Genomic DNA, 25,718 nt, shown 5'->3' with positions numbered 1-25,718 from the left:
AAAACTGGTAATCAGTTGGAAAAATTGCAGTTTGCATCAGACACAGGCTTGAATCATATGGTTTGATGAGCACAACTTGCAGGTACAGCCTGTTCTCTGTACCTTCCATACTCACCCACAGGTAAAGGTTTGCAGATGGTGTGTGAAATGCACCCTGACAGCTGCAAGATGTTCAAGTTGCTTGCAGAGGCTAGAAGAGAACAAGTTCAGCACCCTTATTCGGTTAGGATTGGGCATTAGGATTAGGGGTTAGGGTTACATTTAGGGATTAGGGTTAGAATTGGGTTAGAGTTACGTTTAGGGTTATTAGTTATAGGGTTAAGGTTTGAAGTAGGAGAGGGCCTAAGAAGAAAGGTGCAGTCCCTAGAGTGACAAAGATCAGTGCATTAATATTGATGTTACTTGAATGGGGAGGCCTGAAACTTGAGATGCACAAGGCTCCTGTTTCTGTGTCGTAGTGGGTATTGCTATGAACCATGAACATTTTGTTCAGTTTGGCATTGAACAGATGGCAGGAAACTGCAAGGGATTCAAACAGCAGTAGAGATGATTTAAGAGACACTGGAAGAATTGGCTTGAGAAACAAGCAAGCAAATGTAAAACTAGGGATAGGAAATGTGCTACAGCTATTTAGAGAATATAAAACCACCAAGAGAGGGGAACTGTTTAGTTTCACAGAACAAAATGTAAACAAAGTGAACATACCATGAGTAACCAAGGGTTTTGGGAAATTAATCCTGGCTGATCTTGCTGCACTTACTTAAGTTGCCAGCCCTCTTGCACCTTCACTACAACCAGGACCAGCAGCAAGGTAGGCAGTGCAGCCTCCCCTTCACTGATAATTCCTTGTGTGGCAGATTTAAATCCTCACCACTTCCAGGCTAAAAGTGCCCATCAAACCGTGAGCTTGGGTGGCAGCACTGGTCTGCTAGCGTTGCTCCTGCCCTAGTCTTCTCTCCAGGAGTGCAGGAAGAGAGAACAGTAGGTGTCGACCCCAGCCAGAAATTCTTGTGGTTATGAGCAACCTCCAGTCGCAGCTTCTTTGCTGGGGACCATAATAAATCCATTCAGACGTGAGGTAACTGGAACAAACACCTTCCTTGGGTGCATGTCCCACAAACAAAATCCCTTTTTCAGTACAGCTGACTCCGGTACCTACTGTACATGACTTCAATTGTTCCTTGTGGCTGCCTGGCCAGCAGCTGCTGGGCATCTCTTTCCTCTTTGCTACCCGTAGTGTGTTGACAGATCATGTGGGCTCCAACAGCTTCAGCTGATCTCCCCCCCATTCTCTCACAAGCCTTGTGCACAGCAGGATACCTGGCCAGCAGGAATGATGGGCTGCCTTTGCAAGAAAGCCCACTCTTCCATGAATTGCTGTGTGCTGCCTTTTGTGATGTGCATGTGCACGGAGAGCTGGCAGCACATGGAGCACCCTTGAAGCTCCACTTTCTCCCTTTCTGACACTTGTGACCATTTCCAAACCAGACATAAAATTTCAGATGCCCACACTGAGCCCAGGTGAAATATTTTACCAAGTTCACACCAGAGCTTTTCTCTGATGCATGCATGGCTGAGGGCTGGAGGCAGTCTGCAGCATGCTCATGCTTGCAAGTGAAGAGAGAGATGCTAGCACCCTGGTGGGATGCCTGACCACACAGCCTTGTACTCATGCACTCCCACATCCATGCACCTGTGCACCCATGCACTCCTACCAGTGCTGCAGCAGTGCTGTTTGCTGCCTCCCCTTTAGCAGCCATGGCAACTGCCGTTGTGTAACCAAGTGTTGCCAGGATCTGGGCCAGGAGCAGAGCCTTGTAATAGGAAGAAGAGAAAAGAAAACAACAAACAACCAACCAAAACAAACAAACAAACCAAGGGGAAACCCCCAAACACACAAAACCCACCAAACAACCCAAACGGGCAAATCAGGGGGAAGCATGACATCGGGCCATCAAAGTCCAAGTACCCCTCCTGCCTGCCATCACTTGCATGTCCGAGCAATGCCCCTTGCAAGCCAGTCCCATCAGCTCCGCCCTCGGTCCAGCAGCTGAAGGGTTACCGCTGGGAGCAGCTCGGGTGCTTGGTTGCGCCGCCGTTTCCCTCGTCCCTCGCCGTAAACAAGAGCAAACTGCATCCGCTGCTCATCGAGCTGCTGTTTAAGGAAGTGCCTCGAACAATGAAACCAGCAGCACTCAGCAGCTAACCCACAGAGCAGGCTGTGCATTGCAGGATGCCAGGCTGGAGCGGTTTAATACTTGCGATTTTGATCCAGGCTTGTTTGCATTCCTTTGCCCTGAAAGACAGAGGTATTTTTTAAAGTGACACGTCTTAAAGGTGTCCCTCAGCTTGTCTTCACGAGGGGAAAATTCACCGAGGAAGCTGGATGCGAGGAAGCCCGAGCCCGTTCTGAGACAGCCAGCTCATTCCCAGTACCCGTGTCCCTGCCCCAGCGAAGCCCTTGCTGGGCCAGAGGTGTCCCAGGCAAGCACACCGGAGCTGCGGCTCGGCTGAGTTGGGCTGGGTGATTTCTGCCCAGCCCCTGTGCATGCAGCCGCAGGGGCAGCACAAGAAAAGGCAGGGACTGGACATGGAAACAAATACATTCATGCTGTAAAATCAGAAGGTGGGGGGAGAATGAACAGAGGTGCAGGAGCAAGTGCTCACTGCTAACCTTTAATCCTTAATCCCCTGTTCCCATGAGGGTGCCTCACCTCAGCAACCTGAAGCCCTTGCCAGGCTGGCTCGCCACGGTGGGAGTTGAGGAGAATGAGGGGGGAAATGAGGGAGGAAGGCTGTTTTCTGAACAAGGGGAAGGGAAACTGCCTCTGTCCCCAGCCAGAGTGGAAATAAGAGGAAATGCTACTTTCCCCTGAGCAGCTTCTGTCACCTTTGCAGGGCTTTTGGTCAGCATGGGTCTTGGTTACCAGGGTTTATGACCTAAATGCTCTGGAGCAACAGTGCTGCAAGGAGTCAACACGTTAATGGACCTCTTAACTAATTGCAAAAAGTACCCTGGTCAGTCCTGGTTTCCTGTTTTACTTCACCCTAAAACCAGAAGCACCTGCTCTGCCTTGCCATCTGAGCTAGAACAGCCCACAGCTTCTTAGAAGTAATGTTCACAGCTGTTTTCTGTTTTATTAGCAATAGAAGCTCCTGAGCTGTATGGTTGTCCCCAGCAGGGTCCACTGGGGTGGCATGGCCCTGCCCAAAGAGCCATGCACAGGGAACAGGGACACCACTGCTAATGGTCCTCTTTCCAGCACTTCTGAGACAAGGACAGGAACTTCAGGTGGCAGTTTTCATCTGATAAAATGTGGCTCCCTTCAGCTTCTGTAAAAACATATTTACTATAAAACGGATTCTGTGCAAAGATGTGGGAACCTGCCCTTCCTTTTCCCCCTTGCCATTGCAACGCAACAAATCTCCTTCAGAGATGAAGATTATCAGCACTGGTTTGTATTTTTAGAGCAGAAGCACTTGTGGGTTTGGGCTGACATCTAGTGTTGGTGAGGACGAGGGCAGAGAAAACAGCTGACTCATTTCTCCTAGTGTGTCAGTGACGACTTGCAGGGAAGAAAGATGTTAACATTTCTTTGGCTTAGCGCTTCTAATTTGTTTAGAGGCTCGTGAGTATCTTTGTTCCACGAACCAACAAAGAAAACAATAGTAATAATAGTAACAGGGCACTTAAAAAATACACGAATAATTTGTAGGTCTACAAATCAGAAAAACAGCTCACATTGCTGTTGTCTCCTTATTTGCATCATCATTAAGGTCAGCCATTGCTTTTGAGAAGTAGAGGTTGTTTACCCCCACCGTCCCTGGGGGTGTTCAAGAAAAGACTGGATGAGGCACTTAGTGCCATGGTCTAGGTGACTGGATAGGGCTGGGTGCTAGGTTGGACTGGATGATCTTGGAGGTCTCTTCCAACCTGGTTGATTCTATGATTCTATGATTTACAGGGAGCAAGACACATGATGACTGACTTGAACGGTTGGGTACAATTTCAAGGGACTTATCCCACCAAAAGGACTCGGTATGACAAACTTCAGGAAACCACACTGCTGTTGCCTTCATGTGTCATTGTTCGTTTGCCAGCCACATCTCATGTGGCCTCATTTTCCTCATCCTCCACTAACCACTGCAAGGTCCTTCCACAAAAGCAAGCACACAAGTTCAAGTCAGTTCACTGTCACACTGACTCGCTCCTGAGACACTTTCCTCAGAGACCTGCAGTGCTAGTCAGAAGCCATTTATGGACTGGGGCTCCACAGAAGACACGTGGAGTGTGACAGGGATGGACACTGCTTAGCTGGCACAAGGAGAAAGAGAAAAGCTGCTCATTTGGTTATTCAATTCTTCTCCAAATTGCCTATCCAAGGATGAACTGGGGAAAAAAAGCATGCAGCTCAGTGGTGAAAGTATTTCCTGAAAGATGGTTTAGGTGCTCAAGTTCACCCAACAATTCAAGCTGACAAGCCTGACTGAACCATATGGAGGAATCATAGAATCAACCAGGTTGGAAGAGACCTCCAAGATCATCCAGTCCAACCTAGTACCCAGCCCTATCCAATCAACTAGACCATGGCACTAAGTGCCTCATCCAGGCTTTTCTTGAAGACCCCCAGGGACGGTGCCTCCACCACCTCCCTGGGCAGCCCATTCCAATGCCAATCACTCTCTCTGTGAAGAACTTCTTCCTAATATCCAGCCTATACCTACTCTGGCACAACCTGAGACACTAACCAAGAATAAGCAAGTGTAGAATGGGGCTCAAACAATCCCTAAATTGCTAGAGGCTGGGAAAGTGTCTAGGAAAAAAGTCAAGTGCTTGCCCTGTGTTGACACTGCCCCGTAGACATGTGGCTTTGGTCCCTGTCTGAGGGAGAGTGATGGGTTACAGACAACCCTCTGGTTGGGCCCAGGCTGGCTGTGCTGGTATCACTCTGTATCACCATTTACCAGTGCTCTTTTAGTTTTAACTTGGGTCTGCTCTAACCTTTCCACATGGCACAGACAGAAAAAAAAACAACTAGTTTTGCAAAACCAAAGCAGTTTGGGCTCTCTCCTTTCTCGTGTTCATGCACCAAAAGCTGGATAGGATCTTTGGGACTGTGAAAATTGGCAGAAGTGGGAAAAGGAGAGGGGCATAGAACAAAGGTGCTTGCAGTATGCTTAGGAACTCAATTTTACATTTTGCCTTAATGCTATTAGCAGGAATATCACCATTTTATGCAGAAAGTCACATCCTGTCCCCATGCCCTGAGCACCAACAGATTACCTGGCTTCAGTTTTGCCTGATTCCCTGCATGCCCTTTCAGGGGTGACATCAGCCTTCTGCAGCCCTCATGGAGAAATGAGGTGCACAAGTGCCACCCTGACTGCCCTCATTATCGCTTTAGGAGATGCAGGCCATACTTTCTTTATGGTTACCCCACCTACCTGGTGCAGAGGTGTGAAGATCCCAGTGGCAGCTTCAGAGGAATGATAATCACATCCCACCTGGAAGTTTCCAAAACCTGGACCCCATCTCTGCTCCTCACCTTCCTTTTTGTTGGGCAAGTTTTCTTCCAGTTGTAACACCATTTTATCCAAAGATAAACAGGCTGTAGAAACAGGCTTCAGACTCAGGAATATGTGAAAGGGAGACAAAAACATGTTTGTGCTCTGCTTTCCCAATGTAACTGGGAGGCAGCCTGGTGCAAGAGGGCTCCCAAAGAGCAGCTGATCAAAGCTAATGCTGTTTGCACAGGAATCAGCTTTTTGGCGCTCTGATAGGGTGCAGATGGAGTCTGGGAGCAGCTCTTAGCATCATGACACCACAGGCACCCTGCTATTGAAGTTTTGAGCTCAGGAAGTTTCCTGCTACTGCCTTAGCCTTTAAATACTCAGTCTTTCTTTTCAGATTTTGCATCAAATAAGTGTTTCAGACAATCAAGGAACTGATACTTAAGCTCAGACAGTGCAGGACATCGTGCCCAAGCAGAAAGTATTTGCTCTGTACATACAGTAGAACTCCAGAGAATACATGGAGCTATTTTATATAACTTTGAACCATTTAAGGAAGAAGTATTCCCTCATATTGTTTTATCTGTAGTATATTTTACTTCATGTAACGTTCAGTTATTTACATGTCTGCATCTATGGCCACTCTTTGTCTTTGATACAGTCCTTTTATTTTCCTTTGGTGATGCTATTCTTTGCTGCCCTCTCCAATATAAAACCAAAATAGCAGAGAATTGATCTTGACACATAGAAATGACCACTGCAAATAAAAGTCTAGAGAGAAACAAGCCCTCCACAAACTGCTCAGTTATTAAAAGCATCCATTATCAACAGACCTTCCCCTGGTTAAGCCCTGATGTTAAGGGGTACATTAGTATGAGGCTGCATCTCCTGGGTAAAAAAAGGTCTGACATAGCGTGAACAATAGACACAAAGGGTAGTATCAAGGATTTGGGATTTCATAATCTTCTTCCATCACATGAAGGATACCTTAGCACTTGAAGAATTAAAGCCAAGTACTTTCACAGAATCACAGAACATCAGGGGTTAGAAGAGACCTTGAGAGATGATCTAGTGCAACCTTCCTACCAGAGCAGAATCACTCAGAGCAGGTCACACAGAAACGTGTCCAGGCAGGTTTTGAATGTCTCCAGTAATCTCCAGGCAGCCTGCTGCTGTGTTCTGCACTTTCTTCCTGAAGAGCCCTCTTACCAGGCAAGCTGCTGATGGGGGTGCCCACATGGGCAACCACTGCCTCTGCCACAGCACAAGGCGTTATCCTGAAAGCCTCAACTCTAAAAGCTGCATTGGCTCAGAAGACAAACCCCACTGCTCTGATACAGTATATGCATTTAGAGCAGTTGCTACCACTGGCTTCAAATGCCATAAAACCATACAATGCTTCTGTCTTGCAGAAAGGGATACTAAGAGCTGCAGAAGTGACACATAAAACGCAACAGCTTTGGAGAAACAATGATGAGCTTCTGCCTGTGGGTGGCCCAGCGTGAAACTGGGTTCAGAAACTATTGCTTCCCTTCTATCCTTCAAAAGAGCTTTCCTGAGCTCTTCTACTTAGTTTCCCATGAAGTTGCTCAGCCCACTGCTTTGGCTGCTGGGAGGTGGTAAGTTCCTCCCAGAGCACTTTCAACTCTTGCCTTCCAGCTGGATAGTTTCTAAAGAAACCATCTTATGGTGGGCTCTGAGAAGCCTTTCCCCCCACTTTACCATTGTTTTTCCTCAGATGTGCTCAAACTGCTGTCACAAGGAGAGTGTTTAATAGCTGATGTGACAGTTTGGGAGTTCCCCACACACACACTTACAAAATCACCCAGACTAGCCTCAGCTGGCTGGAGGTTAAGGAATGAAGCTGTATTTGCAGCTTAGCACAACATACAAGCAGATATTTACAACATTTACAGCTATATACAGAAATATACAAGGTAAAAGTAATACAGAACCACAACACCACTCCCAGAAATCAGAGTCCCCAGGAGGGGCTCCCAACCACCCTTCCACCATCTTTCCACCCCTCTACCTTATCCCAGAGTTTGTTTTACGTGCAAGGTGAGTTTGGAGGATTGGCAAGGGGGGTTAGAAGCAGAATTAGTTGGGTTACACAGGAAGAAAAAGCACAGGCACTGACTGTGACAGAGACACACACACACACTGACTTACCTATATTTTTGTTCTTGTTTTTATACATCTCAGCAAGCCTATGAGTGAAGCAGACATCAACATTGTTTCCTTTTCACAGCATATAACCTATTTTTTCTCACTAAAATATTCCAGTTAGCCTCAAACTAGCACAATCTCTTAACTACTATTCATCTAGTCTCTTCCTGACAAATCCTCATGTCACACATTTCAAGAAGAACCACATTTGTAGTTCATCTTTAGGAAGCAGTGGTTCACTTTTCCACTCACAGGTTATTCCTGTGGCATATTCCACTGCAGTGGCAGCGCTATTGCAGGCAACGACTGAAGGAGTGGGGAGTGGTGCCTGATTCCCTGGCACTCCTAAGGCATGTACCCACCCCTCACACAGTACTAATTCCTAAGTGAGAACAGACACTGGAACTCACCTTTCCCATTTGCTATGGAGGCAGAGCCATGAGGGATGCTGCATATGCTGGGGGCAAGACCAGGTGGGGGACCACATGGCAACCAGCAAGGGGCTATGTGGGCTCCTGGCACCACACAGGCAGACCTGAGCTGATGTTGCCCACAGTGGCATTCATTCTTTTTCCCAGGGAAAGGAGTGGATAACTCAGGCTGTGCTTCCACAGCAGAGGGTCACCTTTTAGATTTGAGTCTGGTGCCCAGGCATGGGGATCACAGTATCACACAGTATCACAGTATCATTAGGGTTGGAAGAGACCTCACAGATCATCAAGTCCAACCCTTTACCACAGAGCTCAAGGCTAGACCATGGCACCAAGTGCCACGTCCAACCTTGCCTTGAAGTGCCCCAGGGACGGCGACTCCACCACCTCCTTGGGCAACCCATTCCAGTGTCCAATGACTCTCTCAGTGTGCCTCTAGTCCAACCAGGGTGGAGGCAGTGACACTTGGACACAGTATGGAACGTCCCATTAAAGCACCTTGTAAAGCCCTCTGTGGAGTACTGGGAGTATTCCTGTTTGCCCTGAGACTGCTGACTTTGAGCAGGTGCAACCATTTCCAGCTTGTGGAGGAACCTACAGCTGTGCATAGTAGCAAAATAAGCCCTGCCCCAAACAAAGGCAGCAAACAAGCTCTTAACCTTATTTCTTTGGAAAAAATTATATCCATTTTCAAATCTTTCTTGCATCTGCTAAATGCTTTAGCAGCAGTGCTGTATCTTGACTGGGTAGTGGTGGTGAAAGAAAAATAGCTTCTTTGTGGTGATCTGGTGCTCTTGTGACAGCCATTCAGGAGATGGTTTACTGCTCTGTGCTGGAAGCTGGGCAGCTGCACTCAGCACTCACATGGCATGAGGTTGCTTTCCATTGTTTCCAGACTTCCTTGAAAGAGCTAAGTACTTTGCCACCTATTTTCTCTTTTGAAAAGCTGATGGAGCAGGCTTTTACATGTGTTGGCCATGCCAAGGAAAGTAAGCTCTTCCTCAGAACTGGAGGCAGTGGGCCCTCGGCCCTGGAGGTTACTGCAGGGTGTCTAGTTCCAGCAGCTGCCAGCGCCGTATGAAATTTCAGAGCGGGTTTTTTTCCCTGCCATGCAGTGGATTAGCATGTCAGCATAACGTCAGAAGGGAAAACAGAAAATACAGCTCATGTGCTATTAAAGCAGATTAAGTGGAGAGCTTTGCTGGCGTCGGGCTGCCCCAAGGGACTGGTGCTGCAGGAACAGCCCATGCTCTCCACCTGGGGCCACTAGCTGCCTCTGTTCTCCTGTGGCCTCAGCCATCTTTCCCACTCCACTCCACGAGGGGTAGCCTCAGACATGCTAGATGGGATGCAGCTCAGGGCCCAGTACCACAGTTCTGGTCAGCCCTGGCCTAGGACAAGCAAGAAGCCATTCTTTCCAATCGGTTGGGACTTAAAAAGTGTTGAGAAGCCAGAGCTACTTCTGATGTGGCAGCACCAGAAGAGACAATGGTAGCCTCCAGCACTCTCAGGTGCAATCTGGCTTCCCTAGAAAGAAGATGAAAATGAATTTGGGGAAGCATGCCTCAAAGTGAAGCCTCCAGCTACAAGATTTTAGTTAATCAGGCAGCAGAGGTTCTGTATTCAGCACAGGACAACCATCCCTTTGCCATGCTTTTCTATGGTGGCTGCTGAGAAGGAACAGCACATCATTTTGGCTGTTGCTGCTTCCAAGTGCTATCTGTTTTGGTGTGAAAAAAGGAATGACAAAAGAGGAAAGTTCTTCCTGGTTAGCCTGAGCATTGGACAGAGCACATTACCACTTACCTCTCGTTGGTGGTCAGCACAGCACAGATGGGAGAGCTGGGTTAGAGGAAAAGATGTGCCAACAGCCGCATAAGCAGGATCCTCTTTGCAGGAGGCAGTGAGCTCTCTCCACAGGCAGGAGATGGCTCCAGCAGCCCAGAGCTATTCACAACGCAAGAGGAAAAGGAGAGCATAGGGAGCAGAGGTTCTCCAGGCCTCCAGCTTCACCTGGTAACACGAAGGTGTGGGAGGGAGCTTTAGCCTTTCTAGGAAAGGTGGGGCCAGTGGCAAACATATTGGCTTGAGTATGTTCATAGGATTAGAAGAGCATTTTTATGTTGGCTAAGGCTAGAGTGTTAAAAAGGTGCCTCCACAGTGGGGACAGCTTTCAGGGAAATCAAAGGCATGATTTCTCTCAGGTGTACAATAAGCTGCTTGGACAAGAGCAGCAGGATGCCAGACAACAGATAGTCTCTCCTACTGGAACTGGAAGATGTGATTATAAATCTCAGGACTGCGGCAGAAGGTCTAAAGCCCCTAAGTTAAGGCAACTCATAAAGGATGTGGATGTGTCTTAGTGAATTCAGAGTAGTACAGTTGCTATGCCAGGTGTGCAATTGAAGTGCTGATGAAGCCTGATTTGGGAATCAAAGATTAAAGGGACAGAAATCAAGGCAATTAATCTCAGATAAAGATCTGTGAAGAACCCAGATGGAAAAGTCAGACCATTTCCCCCAGGGCTGAGTGCTGTCCTAGATTGTGTCTTCAGATAAAAACCTGTTGGAGTCACTAAGATTGGCTCAAGCCATAAATAATATGTTAGGATTTCCTAACCTGAGCACTCAGATAGGGAGAGAAAGCAATGCTGACCCTGATGTAAAGACATGACCTTGCTCTCCTATAGGGAAGGACATCACTGGTGGCACTTAGACAGAGATGGGACCTTACCTGTAAGAATATCTGATGCAGATCCAGCTCTGCTTGAGAAGTTGTAGCTTGCTGATGGAGAGACCCCAAAAGCTGGGAAACAAATGTTAAGTACATATTGAATATTGCTCTACTCAGAGCAGGGTTTGGATTGTAAAACAACAGTCTCCTCTCTGTGAGCACAAATTCTCCAGAGGTGACTCAGCAGTCAATGGGATGAGAACCAGACACTCACTTTTGTTGCACAATGGGCGAAGCTGAGATTTTAATCTGTGTCCTCCAGGTGAGGGCTTCAGTTTTCATCCATCACAGCATTATGGATGAATGGGATCTGGCAACTAAAAGCCAGGATCCATGGCATCAAATATATGAAAGGACAAAGTGCAGTGGCACGTGACAAAACCAATGGTAACTGTAAACAGCAAACCAGAAACTCTCTCCAATACAGAGCATGCTTGCTTCAGGCAGCCTGGCAGAGACCAGCCTTTGGGGCCTAATTATAAATGTTCTGAGGTTAGCTTAAATAACTACTGCCAAAATAAAGGCCTTTTTCCTCATTAGGTCATCCTGCAAGCCCAACTCCCACAGTCCTTAAGCACTAATGTCAGATGTTAAAGCTGAACTCTGTATAACCTCATGACTATAAAGGTTGCCAAAAGCAAAATATTTGGGAGTTTTAAAATGACTATTTTTGTGCCAGCTCTGGTTAGTTTACTTTGTCCCTATACTAAGTTCAGGTCAATGTTGTAACTCTCTTGTGCTCCACGTAGAAGTGTAGCAGAAACATCAAACATAGAATATTATTTTATTCCTGGAGAGTAAGTGCATGGGCACTGATTCACCACATATTTAGCCTCTCAAATTACCCTTCATTTAATGGGAAAATCTGAAAACTTTGCTAAAATAGGTCTACATTTGGCTAGTACTAGATGACTGCAAGATTGTTAGACTTTAAGATCATACTTTCATCTTTTAAGACTGTTGCTCAAGCAAGGTAGTAAGCTGGCAGAAACTGCAGCGCAAGGCACTGGTGGACGTGCAGAATACTGTGGTGTTCTCTTGGAGAAGTCACTGGCCTATGAATAGATGTGTTTAACTCAGTGTCCTGAAGAACCTTAGTGTCACAGCACAGCAGAATTAGTAACACCTACTTTATTTTGTTGATTGTGGTTTTATTATTTTCTTCCACTCTCAGTCAACTTTTTTAGCTTGCCAGGTTTCCATCCCCACTCACACTGCTGCATGTTGACCTCTGTTTCTAGAATAGCAGTAAAATCCTTCACCACTGTCTTCATTATACAGGAGAATGACCAGAGAGTAGAGGTGAAGCAGAAAATGCAGTACCTATTTGCTTAGAGCTATCAGGTTTTTCAATCTATCAAACCTGACTAGGTGATTTCAACAGAGAAGTGCATTGTGCAAGGTTTCCTCAGTGAGGTGAAAACTCCTGCATCACTGGACACTGATGTCCAGGCAAGCTTGGTCTTGGGCTAATTAAGTAGTAACTTTGCAGTAACATGAGTTAGAAGTGTTGGGAAGGTAATGGAGATGGGTTGAGATCCAAACCTTTTGAAAGGAGTGAAGACTGGTTTCAGTTCAAGACAGTGGCACCCTCTTCCTGAGCTGGATGGTCCTGTGGCTGACACACCATGGAGTGAGAGAGGAAGCAGTCTTCTGCTGCACACAGCCACGAGATGCCATCACCTGGTGCAGGCTTTCCAGTCTTTCCTGACCTGAGCTCCCACACATTTTCCAGTGGCAGAGGCTCACTGCATAGTGAGTTTAAGCCTCTGGTAAACAGTTTGTTTTTCTCAACTGTCCTCATAACCAGTAGGAAGTGGCTCTGTGAGGTTGTTAAAGTTGTTATTCCAGTCCACACTGGCTACGTGAAACTTGCTTTTCCCTGGGAGCATCTTTTAGGGGACAGCAGCAGCTGACAAATTAAGGGCATTGTTGACTGTGTTCAGTCCCATTGGTGACTTGTCACCCACTGCTGACATTCCCCCAACTTTGTTCTTCTCCACTATGAATGTCCACTGTGGCAGTTCAGGCAATTCATGTGGACTTGAAGGGGGCAGAATGAGCTGTAATTACTGCGCAAGAGAAAACATCAAGATGCTTTAAGAAGCCTGGGTGCTGGTCATATGACAGAGGTTAAGGTTCTCTCCTGAATGAATAATACTGGTTTTCACCCTCTGCAAGAACATTAAGTGTTAGGATATTTGGAGCCAGTGCTCTTTCTGGTTCCCAGCCCATCCCTGGCTGCATTTTTTAACTCTGAATTTGTCCCATCTACATTTTTAAGTCATGGTCTTCAGGAATAAGGCATTGCACACATGAATGGCACTTTGGTGTGAAGAGCTACCTCCTCTGGTCATTCTGAACCTGATTTAGTTTCATTTAATGGAAGCACAGCCCCTTGCCCAAGGGAAACATTATATTGGAGAATTCATAGGGAAGGGCACCAAGCCTGTGTGTCTCCATGCAAGGAAACTGGCAGACACTGAGAGGACTCCACAGGTTCATTAAGTTTCTGTGGGAAGGGAGCGAAGCTGACCTTGGTTCTCACAAGCAGCTGGGTGCCTTATCTCAGAAGGGATAGATAATGGACACCTGGCTAAGAGGAAAACAAGGTGTGGTTTAGGCTGATGGAGTGGGTTGTCTGGCTAATTATGCTAATGTGCAGGCATATGCTTTATGCCCTCAGGGTATATAATGAGAGCTGAAGTGATCAATAAACATCTCTGGCATAATTCACATTGAATCCTCTGGAGTCCTTTGATCACACTGATCTGTGGGGGCCTTGACCACGTTCCCGCAGCAAGCTAATCAGGTTTCTGCAACAAGTTGCTTCACTTTCATTAGGCTTTTGTCAAATAGAAAATTTATTAATAGGACTCATGACTGTTGTAGTGAAGAATGGAGTAAGAGGTCTGGAGAATTGCTCTTAAAGCATTACAGTTGCTTGGATGAGAGACACTTTAAAGAGCATTTAACCAGTCCCTGGCCATCCATTAGGGCCACATTGGTCCTGCTTGGATATACTCTTTATCCAGCATGTGGATGCTTCCAGATAGACAAGTCTCATATCAGCCAAGTAGGTCAGAGGATAACTGTACCTCAAGAAGTTGGGAAAGCTCAGCATTTTTCTCCAGGAAAGCTGAAGTTCCTAGCTTTGAAATGCTCTGTACCTAACAAGTACATGACTTAATAATCTGCATCTGTATATGACTAACAAAAAGAACAACTCGTGTCTTTCCTTTGTCTTGAATTCCTCATGACTGAACTACTTCACACCACGAGATCAGAGAAATAACTCTCTTTATGCTAAATATAATCTAGAAAGATTTGGCAGAGCAGCAGATGCCTTGTGTAATGTGCCCCTCCATGCAGAAACATTAACGAGAATGCACAGTGCAGGAGCAAAGAAGTAGATAACAAACTTCTGCAGCCAGCAATCTCTATCAAAGTAAGACCTACTGTCAGCTCAGAAGGCAGACAGATTCATTGTCATAGGTTTTATGCAGACACCTTCAGAGGGGCTGGTACCACCTACAGTGTTTTCAGCTTGGGTTGGTGCAGAGAAACGGAAGATGGACCTCGGTCCAGCAGAGTTCTGACCTTTAAAACTTGTTGCTCACACAAATCCTCTTCCTCTTCTCAAATATATATAAGCAACTTACTCCCCTCAGTGTTTTTATGTCTGGAGGTGGCCATACCTCCTTCTCCAATGAAAGAAAAGAGACAACCAAACAAGTGAGTCAGGCTGTATTGGCCAAAGTGTTCCACTACCATTGTGTGTGAAGGAGAACAAGAACTGAAGAGGAATTACAAGCTGACAATGAGTCATGCTATGCCTCCTTATCTTCCAGAAGAGAAAGAAGGATGACTTTCTCCTTTAGATTCTCTAATTCACTGGGGGAAAGGGAAAGCATGTTTTACCTTTAGCAGCTTTTGTTCTTGCATATGCTCCTGGATCTAAGGGCACGGACAGAACTGTGCTGCCAGGGAGGCTTGATATATCTGACAAGCCAGACCCAGCCACTAGTGAGCCCAGAGAATTTGCTTTCATCATGCTTGTGTTTTCTGCAGGACAAAAAAAAACCAAAACATCAAGGGCACTGGAGGCAGTTTTTGCCAAGAGGATTTCCTGAGCAACCTAAGTGGTTGAGTATCTTGTTTCAAATAAAATTGGGATCAGTGGTGTATGTCCTCATGCACAAGTTAGGCTGAGGGATTTTCTTTCAGCCAACTAGTGAAGACTGTTGTCCTTGGACACCAGCTCAGGCTCTGATAGGTTTTGTAAGAGCATTTGTATGAAAATATTGTTGTGCTGGAGTCTCCAAGGCCATCTGGGGCTTTATGCAGACAGAGTGCTTACAAATGAATGTGAACCAAAGCAAACCAACATTGCTTGGCAGGGATGAAATGTATTGCTAGGGTCTGTCTCTGCCAAGCTAGACTGTTTGGCTCCAGTCCCACTCTTCAGGGGGATTGTCTGTCAAAACACAATTTGGTATTGTACAGTGTCATGGTTACATGGCTCTTTACTCCTTTAACCCCTCTCAGGCCTTGCACTCTTGTTATTTGCTAAGAGGCAATCTCCAATTCTTAAAGCGGACCTCAGGCTCTGCTACCGTGCACCAACCGCCCCTTGTGCTGCTGTGTTGGTTCAGGCAGAGCTTTCCCTGAGAAGCTGTCAACCAGTAGACTGCAGCACGCTTTAAAGGCAGGCATCATTTCTTACTGCCATTAAAGGATAAGAAGGCATACCTTTGTATCATGTCATGAAGCCTGGCTTCTTGGCTTAATTATGTCAAAAGCCTTGCCATGCTTTCAAGGTGGGAGTCCACCTTGGACACTTGATTGACTCCTGATTTTCCCATGTCTTCAGGAGCAGCAGCTGCTGCTCCTGCCAAGCCTGCTGGCAGAGCCAGAGGCTGCTAATTAAAGGGCATGCCAAGATATCAGTGCGAATGTCCTCATGGGTTGCCAAAAGGTATATAACCATATTGGCCTCCCTACTTCTGGACATGTTTCTGAGTTTGCTCAATGTGGGTATGGACATATTAAATTACCACAGTGACACAGCCAAGACACAACACTACAGGTGGCTCCAAGCCATTACATAGAGTTTTTGCTTAGTGAAAATCCTCAGTAAGCACTGTTAGAAGAACTCTGAGTACAGATTCTCCCCCATCATGAAAGTCTGGCAGGAGGAGGTGGCAGGAGGAGGACGTGTATATTCTCTTTGGGAAGTAAGTAAAGGGGCAGATCCACAGCTGAGATCCTATCAAGCCTGGAGGTGGCTGAGAAGAGCGGTGGTTCTCCATAGGCCTGACATACAGAACGTGCTGTCCCACAGGCAGGCAGCTGCCCACACTGGTGCCCAGGCTGTCACGTCTCCCACCAGCCTGGCATGCAGCTGCAGCCTCATCTGGGGTGGGCAGGGCAGCAGCAGCCTTGCACTGGCTGGGACACCAGTGAAGCACAGCCTGGCTGCCCAGGTCACACAGCCGTGGGGCTTTCCCCTTGCACTGCAGGATTTGGGTGTTTTCCTTCAAAGTTCAGGCTACAGCTTGGTGGTACAGTCCAGCTCTCCCACACAATGTCTGCTATCATTCCCACAGATTTAAGATTGCAGCCTGCCTATCCTTGTCTGGGCATAGAGCAGCACAAGTGACTCCAAGGCTCAGCTGTCTCCGATTAGAGGCACAGCACAGCTGTGTAACCCTGGGCTGATTTTGCTGAGAAAACTGCTGTGCTATGAGGAAATACACACACCAAAGCCAAGCAAGATAAGTCAAAACACAAACAGCACTGAACTTGTCAAGATGGCAATGGCTAGCTGCAACATTCCAAATGTCAGTGCTGTGTGAAAAGGCATAAACTGTTGGTGGGCTGGTTCAGTCGTTGTCTTGCTCTAAAGATCTCTGGGCTGGAGCTTAGAAATGCTCCAAGTTCTTGGCTCAGGTGTAATTCTAAGGTAAGGTACCTCCCTAGTGCTGGGCTCAGAGAGGGGGAACAGGCACATGGAAAACAAACCAGGAGGAAGGAAAAGAGTGTCTAGGCAAGTAGTAGAGGGGGAGATACCTGTGAGAAGTGCATTTAATCTGCTGTCATGACAGAAGCATGACAAGCTTCACTGAGAAGGTGAACAGGAGACTAGCCAGTTGAAAAGCCCAAGCAGCCCTTCTCAGATGAAGGCTTCCACACTGTTCTTTTTTATCTACTTTAAACAACTGCCTCCTACAGAATATCCCAGCACCTCTCCTTCTGCTGTGGCATCTTCTTTTTTGTGCTGGAAGTCTTGTGAGAGAAAGGCAGGGACAGCACTCCTCTAGGCATGTCTCAGGAATCATAGAATCAACCAGGTTGGAAGAGACCTCCAAGATCATCCAGTCCAACCTAGCACCCAGCCCTATCCAGTCAACTGCAAACCACGGGCACTGGCTGGTACAAAGCTGTGCAAAAGGCAAGCCAGGACGTGAGAGGGGTTTGCACAGGGGTAAATGAAAGTTTGGGGCAAGGGAGACTGAAAGTTATCTTGCTGAACTTACACCACCCCAGTGTTTGGTAACAGGTAATTAACCATGCTGGACATGCAGTTGGGAGCTTTGTGATGAGCTAAAAGGGATTCAGATGTTCACCTCAGGGTGGTGGTCAATTAGTGCAACCTGCCCCAGCTGTAAGCATCTGTGAAGGGCTGGTCCTATGATGAGTAAGAACATCTGCTATGAACTTCTTTAATTTAGAAAGTCAAACATAATTCAAATAAAGTGAGTTAATATGTAATTGTGGTGTACAACAGGTGCTGACACTGCATTACAGGAATAGCTAGGCTCCTGTGGCAGGCAGGAAAAGCTGGTGGAGATCCATGACAAAAAAAATGTGACATTTCTTTCACTTCTAATATGAAATTTGGCATCACCCAGCTCTTCACATCTTAATAATATCAGCAGCGTACAAGGTGTAATTTGTCCCGTATAATGCTGAACACTAGATTTTTCTACTCGGGCATCAGGAGCTGGACTAGTTAGTCCCCACTGCAGCACAGTGCAAGTGGAGAAGACAGGGCCCTTTGCAGGTGCTCTGGTCCATGTGGAGGCAAGGTCAGTCAGCACAGCCATGCCACCGAGGTGTGGAGCCCGAATGTGCTGGCGAGATGCTTTGCCTTAAGCTCGGTCGCAAGCCACCGCCAGGAAGATCATTAGAAAGAGTACATTACCGTGGCTGGAAATCTTACAGGGTGACAGACAGCAGCCCCCTGCGGCACCTCCGCAAGCCGGAGCCCGGGCGCAGGGCTGGGCGGACCGGCGGGCGGGCGGGCTCTGCTCGTCGCTCTCCGCAGCTCCGGGAGCGGGCTGAGCACTGGTCCCTCCTCATCCTTCCTTCCCCCTCTCACCCTCCCTTGAGGGCCTCCTGACAGGCTCCACTTACTTTTGCGCCGCGTTTTCCTGATCGCCGCGAAGCTTCTTCTCTCTGGCCGGGCAGTACCGATCTCTCCCCCCCCAGCCGAGGTTAATTATCTGCTTGCAATCAACCTGTGACCTCCCACGCCCCCGGAGCGCGGGGCAGAGCCGCAGCGTTACAGGGCAGTGGGAGCGAGAGGGCAGCAGTGCCGAGCCGGCTGCTGGCCGCGGCAGACCCCTAGCCGTACCTGCCATGGGCAGCCTCCGCCTCCTCGTCGCAGCCCTCGCTGCCTTCCTGCTGCCCCCCGCCGCCCTCTCGGCCCACCGCAAGCTTTTGGTGTTCTTGCTCGATGGTTTTCGCTTCGATTACATCGACGACAGCGAGCTAGAGGGTCTGCCGGGTTTTCGGCACATTGTGAACATAGGGGTGAAGGTGGATTACATGACCCCAGACTTCCCCAGCCTCTCCTACCCGAACTACTACACGCTGATGACGGGTGAGTACTTGTGTTTCTGCGCCGGGATGCTCCGCAGAGCTGTCAGCACCTAGAGCCAGACGTGGAGGGCAGCGGCCCCTGAGTTTCCCTCTGAAGATGTCGTAAAACCAACACCACTCGTGCTTTTAGCCGAAAAACACTGTGGCGTTATAACTCGGTATTGTTTTCCTAAATCCTGCTTTCACTTGGAAGTGCTGCTTGGGGGTGACTTCTGAAGTTGCCCTTTGTTCTCCCAGAGTGCCACCGAGTCCTTATGCCCTGCTACCAGCTTGGCCACCTAGGGCATTCTGGTTGGAAGCACTGAGGGGGATGCTGCATATGGAACACAAAAACTAGTGGGAAATGCCCAGAAGATGAATACTGAGCCTGCTCAAAGCCTTTCCAGCACATAAAAAGGCTTCTAAACCGAGGGTATAAAAGATGAAAACTTATTTTCATTCAGTAGGTTTGCTTTGGCAAGTTTGGTGTTAAATTTCTTTTTAAGCTTTCTGTTTGGATAGACCCTTGCCTTAACTTTTCCTAAGTCTTCATATCTATAACGATATGAAATAGCCACATAGAAGAACATTCAGGAGTTTTACTTTTGCTTAAGTTTTTCTGATTGCTGGCTTTAATTATGCTCTTTTGCACTTAATCTAAGTGGAGGGAGAGATGATTACAGTGATTCTAGGAAGGTGCACAGAGAAGGTGATGGGCTGTTACCATCAGAGACCACACACTGAAAACAACAGCTAAGTTATAAAAAACAAAACCCAGATTTTTTTTCCCCTGGACTTCCCAATTGGATTTTTCTCTGGAATTATATAACAAACAAGACCATCTCATCTAGTGAGGAGCAGTGGGAAAATCTCTTCTAGGATATGTAGTATATTCTGCTGTCCTCAGAACAATACAATGTCCATTGGCTTGCTGGGAAAGCAAAGAGATGCCATTGTAAGACAGAAATCTGGCATCTGTTGTACCCAGCTTGTTATGAAACAGCTTAACACTTTCCTCCCTGCTGGGAGAAATGCCTTTCTTTTACTCATCTGTGAAGAGAAAAGAGTACAAAACCACCAGAGGTTTTTTTTTCATGACTTGGTGCAAATGCATGAGCACAGAGCAAGGGTCATGACTGAAAACACAGGTGTTTAATCACTCCCGACCATGTTGTTTAGGTGTACATGGGCAAACTGGCTTAATGCTTCCTGCACACACAAAAAAAACCCCACTTTGGATGGTGGTCTTAAAGAGAAGGAAAATGACTGCTTTTACTCCTTATGACATCTAATCATCACTCCCATTAAGTGCACACATGTGGAGTGAAGTCTTTTGGGTTTTGAAAATATCCCATTTTTCTCTCACAAAGGAGTTTTGTTTTGAATGATGAAATGCCACTACTGCACTCTTCACAGTTTTTCATAGTACCAAATTTCAACACCCCAGCTTGGAGTAATGAGACCATGTATAAGAACAAACTGAGCTCTTCTTGCAAGACTCCTGACCTTCATGATGAAGATCTCAAGACAAATGCAGCTTAAATGCGAACAGCTTCATATCATGAGTCACAGGAGTCTTAAATAGGCCAGGAAGAACAAAGTTTGGATGATAAACATGGCCAAAGAAAGATCCAAGACTGCCCTTCATCCCTTTGGGTGGTAGTGTGCCATATGACTGTGACCTGACCTGACAACAGAGTGCATCTTGCATCTGCACTGATTTTACTACCAACGCTGCAGTATAGTCTCCATAGAAAAGAGATGTCACATTTGAGGCAGTGGCAGGATTAAGAGTTTGGATCAAGCAGAAGATAGTAGAATTACCTGTGTTCGGCCTGTGCATGTTCAATTTGGATAGCTTGTGGCTATCAATGTGGCTTGGCCATGTAGCATCTCACTGTAGCAACCTGCTGAAGGACAGGTGAGTTACTGTCTGTGTCCCCATCGCTGCTGTATGGGCATGGGAAAGCTTACATCGCATCCCACCATTCCTGCATCTCCACTGAGGGGGGGGTGTAAGTGCATTTACTTCAACTTGCAAATGGGGCATGTGGGACTTAAACACTGCAACAGGTTTTTTTCTTGGAAATCAGGAGCTACAAGGACAGGCTGTTCTTCATGAAATCACAGAATGGGTTGGGTTGGAAGTGACCTCCAGAGATCCTCTAGTCCAACTCCCCTGCAGGGAGCACTAGATCAGGTCACTCAGCGCCATGTGAAGTCTGGCCTTGAATATCTCCAGGGATGGGGCCTCAACCACCTCTCTGAGCAACCTGTCCCAGTGTTCCACCACCCTTTTGTTAAATAATTTGTTCCTAACATGCAATCTAAATGTGCTGTTCTTTAACTTCAAACCATTGCCCCTTGTCCTATTACTGCAGGCCTTTGTGAACAGTATCTCTCCAGCCTTCTTGTAGCCCCCCTTCAGGTTCTGGAAGACCACTACAAGGTCTCCTTGAAGCCTTCTCTTCAGGTTGAACAACCCCTGCTCCCTCAGCCTGTCCTCACAGAAGAGGTGTTCCAGTCCCACAGCCATTTTCATGGCCCTTCTCTGGACCTTCTCCATCAGGTCCATGTCCTTATTCTGTTGAGGACTCCAGAGTTGGACACAGTACTCCAGGTGAGGTCTCAACAGAGCATAGTGGCAGGATTACCTCTCTCTACCTGCTGGCAGTGCTTCTTCTGATGTAGCCTAGGATGCTATTTGCCTTCTGGGCTGCAAGTGCACCCTGTTGACTCATGTCCAGCTTTTCATCCACCAGCATCCTCAAGTCCTTTTCTACAGGGCTGCTCTCATTTTTGTCATCCCCCAACCTGTATAGATATCTAGGATTGTCCTGACCTAGGTGTAAGCACTTTGCCTTATTGAACCTCATGAGATTGTCCTCAGTACACCTCTCCAGCTTGTTCAGCTCCCTCTGGATGGCATCCTGTCCTTCAGACTTATCAACCTCATCACTTAGGTTGGTAGCATCTGCAAATTCGCTGAGGGTGCATTCAATCTCATTGTCAATGTCATTGATGAAGATATTGAACAGCATTGGTTCCAATACAGACCTTTATATCTTGTCCTGAACTGCCATGTCAGGAGTTGTTAACAAACTCATATTTTACTCTCCAAATTGTTGTATTTTAGCACTGGTGAGTGCAGTTTCATAACGTTTTGGCTTTTTTTTTTTTTAGCTAAATCAGCTTAAGAAATTTCTGAAACCATTTTCTGTGCACCCTCTCACGTCTGATTTGGTCATTACATCCCACCACTTTTTCTGATAAACATTCTCATCCTTTCTTTATCTGCTGGTTCACAAGGTCTAGTGGCTTAGCATTCATTCAGGAGCTTGCATGGCTAGGTAAGGACAGTGCACATATGAAAATGCTGTTGTTGGGATGCATTTGTCTTTTTGCTCTGTCTACTAGTGTGAGCATACTGTCCTACACCTAGTGTTTCTACAAGCTTCAAGACTCTGAAAGAGGGTAGCTGTTCTGGAGGATCTTCTCCCTCCTTCCAGGGAGAAGGAGGATCTTCTTCCTCCTTTCAGGCTTAGAAGGAGGACAGTGGACTCCGTTCCTAAGACACAATCATCATTGGGATAGGTCAGTCCTCTCAAATCTGAACTTGCCTCTTCCTGTCCAAAGCTGCAGGCTGAGGTTATGGAGGAGCATCTGCCCTGCTGCTTCTCAGTGCAGGTATTAAACTGTACCCATCAGCCCTGCCAGAAGGTAGCTGTCCTCTGTAACAAGCAACTAGCAAGCAGTAGCATGTAGTACACCTGCCTGATTACCTGCAGGATCTTTCAGTCATTCAATTTTATGTGTGTTTTCAGGAGGGCAGTCTAACTGAATTAATATTCCCAAGGAATTGCAAGTTTACTGAGCTTTTCAAAGCTACAGCTGAGTAAACACAACCACAACGGATTGCTATGGATGAGTGGTTTAGATTGCTTCAAGAGTCACAGTCAAAGGTATTAGCAAAGGTGATTTTAGTGTGAATTACTAAAAGTGTGGCTTAAAGTTCTGTGGGAAGGCTCATCTACTACTTGCTATGTGGAAGAAGCATACAAAGGAAAAACAAGTTAGAGCAGAGCTAGAGTGATTCACACAGAAACAGGAGGCATGAAAGGGTGAGGGAGACAGACTCATTGAATTACGAGGTTCAGAGTGGAGCCTCTTGCTTTCTCAGGTAAGATGGGGCAAAATCCAGTCTTGGTCTCAGACTTGGTGAATGGTTTATGTCCAATGGGATTAGGTACATGGACTTCATTGATACTAGCTGATCATGCTATCATGATGAATTAGTGAGGCTCTGTTGTGAATAAGGGGTCTCTCCACCTTGGTGAGGAGGAATCTTTCAGCCTCTGGTATGGAATCTCGAACCTTGAGTAGTGACTTGGCTAGTGTTTGGTGCTGCTTCGTGCAAGTAGCATTGCCGTCCAGCTAATTCAGAGCAGTGCTTTGCCATCCTGTTGAGCTGTGAGTGCCAACCTAGCCCATCCCTGATGGAAGGCCCTAACCTGTGCAGCTGTGACACTGTCCTTCCTTCACTCCTCACCCTCAGCGCTGGCATACTTGACTACTGAGGAGAGGCTTTGGTGGATGATGCTGCATTCTGATGTGTACATCTCATTTGCTGAGCACAGCAAATCATAGGCTGGTTTGGGTTTGAAGGAACCTTAAAGAGCATCTAATTCCATCAGTAGGGACACCATCTACTAGGTGTCCAACCTGGCTTTGAACACCTCCATGGAGCGGAAAACCACAACCTCCCTGGGCAACCTGTCTTGTTTTCAGGGACTGGTTTAGGCTGGAGTGGTTGGAAGACAGGATGGTGGGGTGAATTTGAAGGCAGGGGCTGTGCTTGTTCCATAAGTACCCTGTACTCCTCACTCTCATCCTTGAAGGACAATGCAAGGTTGTCCAAGCCAGCAAGTTGAGCAGCCAAGGACATTTCCTGCACCTGTGACTTTTATGTGGTATCACAGGATGTTAGGGGTTGGAAGTGACCTCTGGAGATCAGAGTCCAACCCCTCTGCCAGAGCAGGACCATAATCTAGTGCAGATCACACAGGAACACACCCAGGCGGGTCTTCAAAGTCTCTGAGAAGGAGACTCTACAACCTCTCTGGGGAGCTTGTTCCAGTATTTCTTTACACAAAGGAATGCAAATAAGCTCAAGCAGAGCATCACCGGGAGAGCAAACACATCAAGGGCTGGAAAACAACCAGAGCCTTGTAACCAGCGCCTTGTAACAACAGAGCCTTGATGCATTCCTTTCCCTCCTGAAAACCATAAAGGGGCCTTACCTCTTGGTTCCTCCAAACCTCCACATCAGCCAACTAGACCCATTGGTTGGCCTCTTGTTGGCTCTAATCAGAGACTCAAGAGGTACCCAAGTGGCTGTCACCACTGTCACACACCAGTGCTGGGCTTGGCAAAGGGAACAAGGGAGCCTCCCACACCTCCTGTGCCTCAGTGTATGCTGCAACCCATAATCATAGAATCAACCAGGCTGGAAGAGACCTCCAAGATCATCCAGTCCAACCTATCCCCCAGCCCTATTCAGTCAACTAGACCATGCCACTAAGTGCCTCATCCAGAGTCCTCTGTGGTCTGGCTGACAGGCACATGTATATTCTTGGCTGTGAGAGACCCTCTGGTTTACAGCACAGCATCTCCACTCCACATCTGCTTGGTGCCCAGAGGAAGCCCCACCTGGTGATGGTTCTAGTAGATGCCTCTTTTCTGCTACCCAGTTAACAGCATCCAGGCTCCAGTCTGGTCCAGGAAGGACGTTAATTTCTGTTTAGCAATTAAGCAAGTAATTAACTAGATAAACAATATCTGCCTATTGTCTGAGGTATCAAATTGGAAGGATAGGAAACAGGGAAACATTATTGGTACACATGAACTGAAACTATGCCAACTCCACTGCCCAAGCTGGAAGAAAAAAAAAAAACCAGAACAAAAACCCCCAAACAGGCAGGACATAAAGAGCATGATGAGTGACAAGGGAATAGCATTTTTGATTCTTGCTCCTCTTTCCACCACCATGTGCCAGCAACAGCAAAGATTTGAAGGATTCTGTTTGTGACACTTTAAAATCAATATTCTTTTCTCTCCAGTTCTAAAATTCTGTATTGAGAAGCAAAGGAGAAGAACAAAGTCTGTGCTAACAGTGTTAAGTGAGAGGGAAGGAGTACTATACTAGCAAGGACAGGCTGGAGAGGAGATTGGGAATGTGGAGAGTTTTTCATTTTCACATTCTTTGTCTTGCTTTGCTTACTCGCTGCCTCCAGGAAGTCTGCAACATCAAGTGCCAAGATTTTTCTCTTTCACACACACACACAATGCTGTTAAAAAAATCTGTGTTTGCTTTCTACCAGTTAGAAAAATGGAAATACTTTTGGAGAACAGAGACTTTTCTCTAACACAAGTTGATATGCTGCAAATTGAAGCACCTTTTTTCCTTCTTACTAGCTGTGCTCTCACAGCTGACAAACCGTGTACCTGCTACCAGCAGCAGCATGTCAGGCTATTTCTTTGCCCAGAACAGAAAGCCACCAGAGGGTTGTGCATTGCCCCTTGTTTTGTTGGCCCTTTTGTATTGCTTGGATCTGCAGTGCCCTTGAGCTGTATCCCCGTGTGGTCCCTCAGCCCACCACTGCTACTCATTTTGGGAGACCAGCTGACAGTTTGGAGCACCTGCTCTCCAGGGACATGATCTGCCTTCCTGCACAAGCAAGCATCTGCAAAGTCTAAGCTCTGGAAGCAATTTTGTGTTCATCCTAGCTCTACCCCATCATGAACGCATCAAATGAAGAGTTTCACACACTCTTATTGAATGAATCCTCTTCAGGAAGAAGAAAAAAAAATGCTCTATATATCACAGAGACTTTTCTGTGCCTTTGGATGTGATCCTACTTGGATTGCAAATCATCATCTGTCTGGTATTGGAGGTCATCAAAATTTGGAAAGATTTTGCCAGCAAGATTACCCAGGAATACAGATTTT

General features: G+C 46.8%; 1 protein-coding gene and 1 long non-coding RNA gene across 2 annotated transcripts in view; one reads left to right on the top strand and one right to left on the bottom strand.

Annotated features, from left to right (window-relative positions):
- Positions 1–11,974: 11,974 nt before the first annotated feature.
- Positions 11,975–18,599, bottom strand: LOC135178241 (uncharacterized). Its single transcript, XR_010303442.1, has 2 exons — positions 18,264–18,599; positions 11,975–12,916 (listed from the first exon to the last, which is right to left on the bottom strand). It is a non-coding gene; the product is annotated as an uncharacterized LOC135178241 (long non-coding RNA).
- Positions 17,513–25,718, top strand: part of ENPP6 (ectonucleotide pyrophosphatase/phosphodiesterase 6) — a 34,790-nt gene continuing 26,584 nt past the window's right edge. The window contains exon 1 of the mRNA XM_064148967.1: positions 17,513–18,732. Within this exon, the coding sequence (XP_064005037.1) occupies positions 18,489–18,732 (244 nt within the window). The 5' untranslated portion in view covers positions 17,513–18,488. The remainder of the gene's footprint in view (positions 18,733–25,718) is intronic.

This window comes from Pogoniulus pusillus, chromosome 9 (genome assembly GCF_015220805.1).
Source record: "Pogoniulus pusillus isolate bPogPus1 chromosome 9, bPogPus1.pri, whole genome shotgun sequence".
Taxonomy (NCBI): Eukaryota; Metazoa; Chordata; class Aves; order Piciformes; family Lybiidae; genus Pogoniulus; species Pogoniulus pusillus.
The sequence above is the reverse complement of the archived record's forward strand: the minus strand, read 5'-3'. Positions and strand labels throughout refer to the sequence as shown.